The sequence below is a fragment of the Aulonocara sp. 'chitande type north' Nkhata Bay genome, linkage group LG9, assembly GCF_057382095.1.
Source record: "Aulonocara sp. 'chitande type north' Nkhata Bay isolate Kocher_YH1m ecotype deep benthic linkage group LG9, A_spYH_male_GT1.1, whole genome shotgun sequence".
NCBI classification, from domain to species: Eukaryota; Metazoa; Chordata; class Actinopteri; order Cichliformes; family Cichlidae; genus Aulonocara; species Aulonocara sp. 'chitande type north' Nkhata Bay.
The window spans coordinates 12,750,017-12,762,103 of NC_141352.1; the positions used below are offsets into that span (position 1 = coordinate 12,750,017).

At 38.3% G+C, this 12,087-nt stretch overlaps 1 protein-coding gene across 1 annotated transcript; it reads right to left on the reverse strand.

The window, feature by feature from the left end:
* Positions 1 to 8,484: 8,484 nt before the first annotated feature.
* On the reverse strand, positions 8,485 to 9,626 carry LOC147321789 (homeobox protein NANOG-like). The gene is made up of 4 exons (XM_086305124.1): positions 9,599 to 9,626; positions 9,155 to 9,375; positions 8,981 to 9,064; positions 8,485 to 8,841 (listed from the first exon to the last, which is right to left on the reverse strand). The coding sequence occupies exons 1-4, from the start codon at positions 9,624 to 9,626 to the stop codon at positions 8,485 to 8,487; spliced, it is 690 nt and encodes a 229-aa protein (XP_086161250.1).
* Positions 9,627 to 12,087: the final 2,461 nt, after the last annotated feature.

Genomic DNA, 12,087 nt, shown 5'->3' on the forward strand with positions numbered 1-12,087 from the left:
TTTTAGGGTCACCTAAAACTGGTTTGTCAGGCCACATCACACATGGCACTAATGATCACAGATGGTATCGAAACTTGACTGTGCGCTGAGGTGGCAACCCCTAACCCTACGCAAGTAAATTAAAGTAAATGTATTTGGAAAAATGTACTTCTAAAAGTTGTTTTAATGCACCGTGTTCATTTACTCATGAGCTGCTGTAACATGAATCAAACCTTAGTCAGATAATTTCAAATTCAAAGGTTGTGCGTTTGCTGATGTCTGAGCTGACAATGCTTTTGTGTCGTTTGTCACACAGTGTGTTGCAAGCGGATGTCCAGCTGTTATGTTACAGATTTAAAGGTAGATTTGAAGTGCTCAGTGACGCTTGATAAACTGCAAATTTAAAGCTTAAATATGATGTCAGTTTTAATCACATATTGGGTCTACGTTCAGGAGTTGCACTTCAGTTCCATCCTGCAGTACATCGGCCTTCACTTGCTGGAGCTGAAGTGAAGGCCGATGGGATGATGCCCTGATCCAGTTCGTGTGTGATGAGAAACAGCTCAAGTGAACTAAGTGAAGCATTGACTTTTTTTCCTGTTCTTTTCCTCATTTTATCTGCCCACTGCAGATAAAATGAGGTGTGTGTGTCCAGCAAAGCTACTGACCTGGCGTTGATGCGTGAATTAATGTTGGTGGAGGAATTTAAGAACCGTATCTCTAAGCAGATTGCAGTATACCTCAGTGAACAGGTTTCCTCATTACAGCAGGCTGCAGCACTGGCTGATGAGTTTGCCCTCACCCATAAAACTAGTGTTATTGAGCACGACCGACGCGATGCCTCAGTGAAGGTTAGCAATGTGCCAGCTGTGCAGTACCCAAGGAGCGAGGTACCTGTGTCCCGTCCCAAAGCAAAACCAAAGTGTTTTTCTGTTTCAAGTAGCAAATTGTAAGACCTACAAACAGAAACAGTCAGTCTAAAGGGCTAGGAGTGTACGAGCTAGCAAAGCTGATACAGGTGTGGTTTCAAGAGCCAAAACACAGCTCTGTTTCTTCTGCCACAAACCTGGCCACCTGGTTGCTAACTGTTTGAATGCCCACTCAAAGCAAAAAGGCTCTGCTTTGAAAGGAGTCAATCGTGGTTCACAAACGGACAAAGTTGCCAGTCCGAGACGACAATTGGAGCATAATTGCTCGGTGGTGTCATTTGGTCCCTGTCAGAAATCGACTAATTGTGATCCGCCACCTGTTGACAGTCTTTCAGGTCCAGATGACCTACAGTGTGACAGATTGGTTGTATCACACCCATTCCAACCTGCACCTCTGGCTAACCAGCATGCCTGTCGCCATGACCTAGCAAAGAAGCGCCTGAAAAGTGTTTCAGTAAGGCCTTCTAGCTATCCGCTGGGTTCTCCATATGTGATGGCTCAAAAAACATCTGGCTGTCACTTGGGACACTATGTTGAGGAGTTCTGGACTGTTCTGGACTAATTTGTTACTGGTCCCCTCACTCGCATGCCTAGACCCCTTTGGGGGGGACGTAACACTCCCTCACCCCAACTCTCTGCTCTGATCTAAATCCAGTGGTCATAGAGCACTTTTGGTGAGGTGAGGACATGCTTCTCCTTATGAGGTGCTAACAAACAGCATCAGCCGTGGAAGCAGTGTCTGGTGGGAAAGCCCACACCAGAAATGTATATGCTGGGTGGAATAGTGAAATGCCCGGCTAAGTCAGGACAGACAAAGCAGAGCCACAGGGGAAAATTTTTAACCATATCCATTTATTAATCCTGAGAAAACAGATCTAAAGAAAACTAGGTGCTAACTTTAACCAACATTGCAAGTTGGGTTAAGCACAAACAGGCCCACCAGTCAGGCTGAGGTGCTGATTAACAATACATATCAGAGCAACAATCAGGATATCAAAATCTTGTTTCTGCTCTGAGACTGAGATGGAAACAGCCTCAGAGGTATCAGTAGTTTTGTTGGTCATCTCCATTTGTAGAGCACTCTCTGCCCATATAGCGAGTTCTTCCAAGGGAAGACTCCCTTCAACCCCGCTGTCATAACTCCACGAGTCTGTGAGGGTAAAGACACAAGAGAAGTAATCACAAGTCTATATGGTCCACATGGGTCAGTTGCTGATATGTTTTGGCACAACTGACTTTGTAACAGAAAAATTAACAAAGGTTATATAGATGAGTCTTAAACACAACAGTTTGACACAACCTTGGGGGGGAAAAAAGTGGTCGGATATTTGTAGATTCTTTAAAACCAAAAAGGATTTAAAGTGGACTCTCTGTTCAACTGTGGAGGGAGAAATGGTTATTTCTGCAATCAGGACTTACAACACAGAGTGAAAGAACATTTTTGCAAGTTGTCTTAGAGGTTAGTCAACTCTGTTCATATTAGCTCACCAGGCAACAATGCTGAGTACATACCTGGAGAAAAGTGCATCCCATAATCTTCCATCTTTGAAATCCCAGTGATTAAAACAGGAAAGCTGGAGAAAGTATCTCTGCTGAAAGAGCTCCAAACCAAGCAGGATAGGAACTTAAGACTGACGGAGTTAAGAGCAATTGTCCTGGGCTTTTAAGGAGGTTTGTGGGTGTGGGCAGGAATGTGGAGGTTTGCGCTTCTTCTTTTGTTGGTCACTTTGCAAGCAGTCAGGCAGTTTCTACCAACTGGCATCATTTACATTTCTTTAAAATGCTGTTTCTCAGGGGTCCGTTCTTCGTACCTCGCTAAGTTAGCTGGATTTGATTGTTGACGATTTCGCGTGATCTTGGATCGTTCGGTTCCCCCAAGCTCATCTGGGATTTGCTGTCATAGCAACAGAGCCGTAAGCGTAAACCTGCTCGGGAGCAGGCTTACTTTATGTAAACAGGATTAGATCGCGGCCACTCAGGTATGTCCGCTTCATTTATATGAAAGCAACAGCGATATTTTACCACTGTTTTACCATAAATAAATATTATCAATGTAACTAAAGTTAATGCAGTACTTGATCCTTTTATTGATTCCATACAGATATACATACAGGTCATTTCCTAAAAAAAAGGGAAATGTACTATTTATCATTCTATTTCATGTATTTGATTATTTCAGATGTAATTCATATTTTAGAGTAGTAATAGTAAATTACTTCGTGTAATCAAGATGAGAGACCACGGCTATAAAAGCGAAGGTGGATTTGGGAAGTCTGTCGCAGCAATGTCCTGTCCGTATACGTGAGCCACCCATTGCGGAAGGTGCAAGATTGATAAGGAGAGTCCTCAGAATACAGCGTATATTGCGGGATAGTCAGGATCCTTTAGCTCAGTGCGACAGTGTGCTCATAGAGAGATATCGATTTTCCCGTGAGGGTATTATTTACTTAACCAACTTGTTGACGAGGGGGTGCAGGACCACCACCTGTCTTTTTTTTTTTTTTTTTTTGCTCTGCCCTTTTCTTGGTTGCTGTTATAAACAAACAAACAGATTATTTCAGGGTCTCTTTCCAAGAGACTAAAAGCAATATAAGTGATAAATATTACCATTCTGTAGAATATTCTTATATTTCACTTTTACTTGTTCCCATGTTCTAGTGGGTCCTGTCGTGGCACTAATGTGAAAGAGGATATAATGTAATATAATATAATATAGTGTAATATAATAAATTTACCCTACCGCCTACTGGTGTTGGCCAGATTGAAATCCCTCAATCAAGAGTTCTTGCTCTGCTGCCGCAAAATACCGAACTCGCTCCTTCGACATTTTCGCCAACCAATCAAAGGGTTGCCGATCAATGTTTCTACTATCGATGCGTAGCCCCTGTTAAGCCACCCAGTGATCTCACATTACTACATCCAGCTGTACTAATCGTCAACAACAGGTGTGTTCGGAGAACCGGATTAGCGAGCTCAAAGTTAGCGCGATGATTTGATCTTGGATGTAGTAAGCGAGGTACGAAGAACGGACCCCAGGTCTGAAAAAAGAAAGTACAGTTAGAAAGCAGCCATACAAATGAGCTTTACCAAATCCTTTCAGCTCACACTTTATAAAATATGAAACACTTAATCCGCTTAAATCAATTAAATAAACACATCTTTACTCATGTGTTTGAAATACATGATGGACTATATGATGTGAAAAATTCTCATTTTGTAAAGAAAGCCAAACCTGTTGAGTTGCTGACTGTGAGCTGGTGTATATCAGGATCTTTATGGATATTTTTCACTGGTGATTTGAGTAAAGTTTAGTTTGTTCTGCTTTCATGTCAACTAGATCTGTGTTAGATGATTTTGATTTAAATTCCTGCTCTGGTTGTTTCAGACAAGCAGCCAGTTTGATCTTTGCACCGATGATTAATTTACTTTCTATTATCAGAAGATTTGTGCACATAGTTTATAATTTCAAATGTTTCAGAGCAAATACAGCTGCTCTTTAAATATATTTTTGCATATGTTCTGCATTATTTCAGTGAGTATTGAAACCTGATGTTTAAAATGTTTTAAAATAAGCCAAATTATACCAATATTACATACAAATAATGAATTAAACCTCTAATTTAGATATTTTTGATCATGTGGAGGTCATTTGGAGTTTATAAGATAGCAAATGGTAGCTTTCACCTTCTTTGAAAAGCGCCTCTAGATTGTAAAAGTCTCTGACACTAAAACACCCACATAAGTCAATGTCAACAATACCAAGGCTAACGATCCACATCAACGCTTGTCATAAACCCCATAGACACATGCATCTGGCCCCCTCTGGCTCATTCAGAATTAGAGACGCACCCAGTTCACCCAGTGACCACTAAACATACGCTAATGTGTCTTTTAGAGTTCCTGTATCACACCCTGCTACCTCCGATTAATTATCAAGTCAATGCAGACAGTTGGCACCAGGGCCATGAGAGATAAGTGAGGGTAAAGGTGTTTGTGTTAACATGTCTTAATTTGAAGTAACTGCAAAGACACGGAAGTCATATTGTTTGCAGATGATACAAAGTTCTATAATGAACTAACACTGGATACGAGCAAAACAAAACTCTGCTATTTGGGAGATGTACAAATTCTATCATTGATAAACTGATGATAAATAACAGACTTAGGATCATAAATAAAACCACTTCAACAGAACCACCAAACCCACTTTTTATTAAATACTCTTAAATTTAAAGACTTGGTTGACCTCAGAACTCTACACGTAATTTATAAAGCAACAAACAAATCTTTGACCCACGACATTTAGGACTTGATCAGGGCATGCTTGTGTGGAACCTTCTTTAAATCTCAGTGATTCACCGAGAAAGAGTGAGTGGTGAATCAAAGAGAAGAAATTAAATAAACTTAATGCAAACTGCACAAAAGAATGTAAAACTCAGCGATACATCCAGTGAGCAGCACTTCTCTGGATGAAACAAGCTTCTTGATGTCAGAGGTCAGAGCAACAAGACCAGACCAGTTCATGCTGATAGGAAAGCAGGAGTGACTAAACATAACCACTCATTAAAAGCAAACTATACAGAAGACCATCACTGAGAGCACAACATGTCAGAATTTGAAGCACATGGGCTAGAAGCAGCAGAAGACCACACTGGCTACAACAGCTGTCAGCTAAGAACAGCAAACTGAGGAAACAGACTCACAAATATTAGACAACAAGAGATTGGAGAAATGTTTCCTGGTCTGACGAGTCTGCATTTCTGCTGTGGCATTCTGGGTCAGAGGCTAAACACAAGATTTCACGACTTGTAAAGTGTAACATGCATGCACTTTTTAACATCCTATCAAATATTGTAGATTATAATGTTAGAGCCAGTATTTAATCCTAGAAATGTCATCATTTGTTGGAAGAAAATGAATGGCACTGACTGAAACATTTCCAACATATATAAAGTTGACTTTATCAGTCTCCTGCATGAGCCTTGATCTACTGCACCAACTCTGAGGAAAAAAGCAAAAACAGACGTACATTACATGTTAATTCTTTCTTTCTTTTTTTTTACTTTAACTGAGATTCACTGAGTCTTGTCAAAACAGCCTATGTTTTATATTTAAATGGCAAGAAAATAAAATCTACAAGAAATAAACCTGTAAAACAGGATAAAACATGTATGTAGCTTCCATGTTGAAAACTGCAGATGACATGGAAGTCTTTTAAATCTTTGTGAAAACCACCAGCATGTGGTTTGGCAAGACCAAGGTGGAAGAAATCCTCATCTGAAGCTTTGCTGAACATAAAGATTTCTCTCAGGTCGTCATGATTTGGTCTTTATCCTAATCAAGTCCTAAATGTTGTGGGCCAAAGATTTGTTTGTTGCTTTATAAATCATGTGTAGAGTTCTGAGGTCAACCAAGTCTTTAAATTTAAGAGTATTTAATAAAAAGTGGATTTGGTGGTTCTGTTGATGTGGTTTTATTTATGATCCCTATTACACTTTGTGTGTGCTTTACAGGTTATATCGATATATTCATAATGACCATGATGGTTTGTGATTTATTATCACCGGAAGAAGTTTGTTCTTTCAGATAATTTATTTTAATTCTATGTTATTTATCATCAGACTCCTGAATAGTATGAGTTTTGTTTGCTCAGATTCAGTGTTAATTGATTATAGAAAAACCAAGTCTTCAATTTCTTAGTTTTTTTGTAGTTCATTTAGAAGTTGTTCCAAGTTACTTCCACAATAACTTTGTGTCATCTGCAAACAATATGACTTCTGTGTCTTTGAAATTACTTAGCTGAATGTACAATATCAATCCACATTCACTCAGTTAATGATGCATTCATTAATCTGTATGCCTCTTGTATTTCATTGCTCAAATTCAGGACATTGAAAAACACCTTATGTCATAATGCTTTTCAGAAACTCTCAAAGACAACATTACATGGATTATTAGACTCAGTGCTGCTCATTTATTGACTTGATTTTTCATTCCTGCAGCTTAGCTGTTCTGACAGCTCCACTCAGGCTCTGCTTGACACCACCGTGCTCCTGCTGCAAGGCGCCTGGTTTCTGGTACGCTTCCCAGTCATGATCATGGTGGCACTGTGAGCAAGAACCTGGCAACCTCCAGCCACCATGCCCCATCGTAACATTCCTTGACAGATCCCAACACAGCCCTGGTACAAACATACATGGCCATCAGGAGCATCCTACACTTTAAATGAGCTGACTTCAGGTGTTCAGTAAGGGGAAGATTTAATAACATTGCACATTTCATTTCAAGACTCTGTAGTCACAGAGCAGAGAGTAGAAAAGGTGACAATAAAATGTTTTTGGAGCTTTACCAAGTAATCAGCATCAGACTTGTTAACAATTAAAATAAAACCCAACGTTTAGAGTCTTAGGAAGATAATCACAGAGGCAAAAACTTTCCACTGTATCGTCTCAGGTTTCTTAAAATGAAGTCTGAGGTAGGGTTGTTATTTGAGGTATTCCTGGAAAAATCTTTTTGTCCATTTGAAAGCTCCAGATTCTTTAGATTATCTGTCTCATACTTTGATTGTGAATATAGAGGATTGTAGCTCAAGTTAACATGGAAAGATAGAGGTTTAAAGTCTCTAAAACATTTGGACCCATATGGAAAAGATATATATAAATCTTATAAAGTTTGGATCTGTCTTGTGTGAAACTTGTATGAAAAGCATATAAGAGTGGAAACAGATATAAGATCCCTTGAAAAATTAGATAATGAAACTTGTATGTTTTGGATACTTACTAAAACAATATATGAACGTAATGAGAAAGTGGCCACTTTCATGAGTAAATCACATATAAGTTTTTACTATTTCTTTTCCATATGGGGATGTTCAGTCTCTGACAGAAGGTTTGGAGACATGTAGAAAGTTCAGTTTGAATGGGTGAAACTAATATTTTATTTACAGTTTCTCACACACAAGGAAGAGAATTTTCTTCATGTACAATATTTTTTACAACAAATACAACAAAATGAAACAAAACACATTTTGATGAATTCATCTCTTAATCTTATATGCAGAATTTCTGATGGTGTTTTCTCTGATATCCCAGTATGTATTTTGGCTATTTTGACTATTTACAGTAGCCGGAGCCTACTGAATTCTAATATTTCTAAAATCCATTGGATATTGAATGCCCCCCTCCCCCTTTACTGAAAGCGATCAAATCTGAGACTGTTGAGCTACATGAAGACAATAAAAATAATTTTAAAAAAAGTCCTGGGTTGTTTATATTCCATTCAGTGCTGAACTGGTGTTCAAATCAAATTTTATTAGTCAAATACACAGTCATACAAAGTACAACATGCAATGAAATTCCTGTGTCCTGGGGCTGCGGATGTAGCCGCACCAGGAAGAAACCAAAAAGACAAAAAGACAGTGAAAATTCGTACATCAGGGACAAGAGGAAAAAAAGGACCTCTAAAACAGTAACAGTAAAAAAAAGTTCTTGATGGGCTTTCCAGGGACATCGGTATGCAGGGGAGAGACGATGTTTGGGTTTGGTGCCTCCAATTTCACAGACAGTCTAAATGTCTGTCACTCGTCACCAGGTCTGTCAATTTCTTGTTGAAGAGCCGTGAGCTTCTCCAAGATCTTATCCATGTTGTGTTCAATGAGAACAGTCTGAGTACTCACAGCTCTTCCCATTGCTTCGATCATATTGGACATTTTTGCTGGGTTTTGAACAGCTGTGTCGTATTCGTGATGCCCGTTGCCTGGTGGCATTGACCAGCCAAACATCTGAGGGGAGTCGGGGAGGGTCCATTGAGGTCCAGCCGCAGAATTGCCCACAGCATGAGAATAGTGGGCCTGATTATCTGCACCCATTCTCATTGAATTTACCTGGTGCTGGGTGTACCGCTCCCTGAACGGGGGCTGTCTCTCTCCCTGAAACTGAAGGGGACAAGGGGACTGTCAGTAAAACGAGAATAGTTGTTTTAAATTATTGGCATTACACTTTTTTAAATACAGTCAATTCCCCAGATAATGACAGAATCAGAAACAATTCTGTTTAATAATAGGAGATACTTACATGAAGTGGGACATCCTGATTCACATACTGAGAATGTGAACTCCTCCTAAACTTACTCCGTTTGTTTTGAAACCAAGTTTTTACCTAAAGATAGAAGAAAACAGAAAACATTTAGTCAGTACAATGGACCCAAAATTCAATTTCTTATGTTGTAGTAAGTTGAAAAACACTCACCTGTTTGTAGGTCAGTCCTGTCATCTCTGCCAACTGTTTCATCTCCCTTGGCTCATAGTAATGTTTCAAATTAAAGTGATAGACAAGAATATTCAACTGTCTCTCTGTGAACACCACCCGGGCCTTTCCTTTAGGTTTCTCTGGAGCAGTGCTGGGATGGTGCAGAGTGGCAGTGATGTTGCCATCCTGGCTTCTTGGGACAGCAAAATCTTGTTTCTCTTCTGAGACAGCAGGAAAAAAAAGTTTTTAAAAAGTAAATTGCTGAGTCTGAAACACAACAGTTTCCCAGAAAAAAGGTGGGATATTTGTACATTATTCAGAACCAAGAGTCACTTCTGCCATCAGGACTTACAACACAGAGTGAAAGAGTATTTTTGCAAGTTGTCTTAGAGGTTAGCCAACTCTGTTCATGTAGCTCACCAGGCAACAATGCTGAGTACATACCTGGAGAAAAGTGCATCCCATGTTCCATCTTTGAAGTCCCAGTGATCAAAAGAGGAAAGCTGGAAAAAGTATCTCTGATGAAAGGGCTCCAAACCAAGCAGGATAGTGCTGTGTATCCTAAGGCTGATTTAAGAGCAATTCTGGGCTTTTAAGGAGGTTTGTGGGTGTGGGCAGGATTGTGGGGGGTTGAGCTTCTTCTTTTGTGAGTTACTTCACCCTACCAAGTTTCAACCAACTGGCATCATTTAAATTTCTTTAAAATGCTGTTTCTGAGGTCTGAAAACAGAAAGTACAGTTAGAAAGCAGCCGTACAAATGAGCTTTACCAAATCCTTCCACCTCATACTTTATAAAATCTCAAAAATGTAATGCCTAAAATTACTGTTTTACTTTCAATTTAACCTCTTACCCATTACTTTAGTGTCCGTTTTAACTGCTCTTAAATTAGCAAAAAAAAAAAAAATTCAACACCAAATTCAGTTCGGTGGGTCGTTCAATGGGTCGTTCAATGGGTCATTCAATGGGTCGTTCAGTGCGTTGTTCAGTGGGTCTTTCATTTGGTCGTTCTTTGGGTTGTTCAGTCAGTGGGTGAGTGAAAGCAAGATTAAGTGGAAAGTGTCTATGTGAGTGGAAAGTTCTTTCCACTCACATAGACACTTTACCCTACTGGTGATGGCCAGAGGGGCCGATGGCGCGATATGGCAGCCTGGCTTCTGTCAGTCTGCCCCAGGGCAGCTGTGGCTACAACCGTAGCTGCCTCCACCAGTGAGTGAATGAATAGTGGCATTGTAAAGCGCTTTGGGTGCCTTGAAAAGCGCTATATAAATGCAATCTATTATTATTATATGTTTTTCTTCTGCCCAAGTTTGAACCAATTTTGGACTGATTTCTTTTCTGTACTGTCAGGGGTTCTTGGAAGTCAGATCCGAGAAGACCCTTTAGTTGCCATATTTGGAGTTCCAAAGATCCCTCTTAATGTAACTCCCCAGCAAACTGAGATCTTAGCTTTTTGTTCCCTTCTTGCTAGATGCTGTATTTTACTTCCATCTGCATTGCAATGGCTTAATACTGTCCGGACATTCTTGTGGAATATCTCAAATCTTTTCCTTAGAACAATGCAATTTACCCACCCTCCGAATAGATTGAAAAGAATTTGAAATGTTCTTTTTTTTTTTTTAAGGTAGGCATAGGATTTACCCCCCTCCCCCTTCTATTCTTTTTTAATTTAATTTAATTTTTTAAATTGTATTTATATAGTGTTTAATTTTAATTTTTTAAATTTAATTTAATTTAATTTATTTATTGAATATTTTTTCTAATTTACTCACTTTTTTCTTCTTTTTTTCTTTTCTGAATTTTCTGTTCTTGTGTTGGTATGATGTTTTTTGTATTTTAATTTGTGTTTTGTTTAACAAGAAAACGTTAAAATGATTGGGAAAGAAATGTTTGATAAAATATGTCACGTAAGATGTATACAATACAACGTATATAAGTTTGTATAATCTCTTAATAAACAAATTTTAAAAAAAGTTGCTGTCCATGCAAACAATACTGATTTGTAGAGTTGTAATTGTTTAACTAACAATCTTGTCAACACAAAGTTCCAATCCAATTTTATTTATGAAGCACTTTAAAATACCCAGCACAGGAACAAAGTGCTGTACAGAAAATAAGTTAAAAACAATAGAATAACAGAAAACAGCAAAAATATAGAAATAAAACACATAATGCATAAAATTAAAACAGCCCTATATATATATATATAACTATATATATGAGTTTTATTCATCTTTCTTAATCATTTATGGTTGTGGTGTGATCTTCTCCTGGTTCCTTGTTTCCCCGTGTGTGTTGCTGTGTCAGTTGTGCTGCCCCACTGTGCAATTTATTATTTTTAAACAATCGTATGAATTTTTGTATTGATGTACTTTTGTTAATTTCATACGTACAGGTGTTCCACACACTAACTCCTGTGATTGTAATGCTGTGATATTTTACATTAGTCTTTACCATTGGCTTGGTTCATCTACTCCCGCTGAGTTTGCTACAGTAATAGTTAATGTTTTATTTTTAGAAGGGTGTCCAGTTTTTACAATTTCTTTAGGTAAGCCAGGACCAGCATTAAGAAAAAAAGTCATTAAAACCATTTGCAAATTGTTTTATGTCACTGATCAGTGTATTTTGTGTTTGAAAGTTATTGGGATATTCCAATCTTTTAGTTCCTTTATTTACAATATCATTTAGTACTGTCCACGCTTTTCATATTTTTTTTATCTAAAAGTTTACTGTAGTAATTTATTTTACTCGTTCTCATAATTATTATGAATTTATCTTATACCTTTTATAAGTTTGTTCTTGTATAACAGATTCTTTTTCTTACATGCGTTTGTTAGCCATGTTTTCAGTTTTCTTTGCTTTATTCACCAGGGGATAGCGTTTATTGTAAAGACTTAATATTATAGATAAGAAGTTTACATATGCCACGTCAAC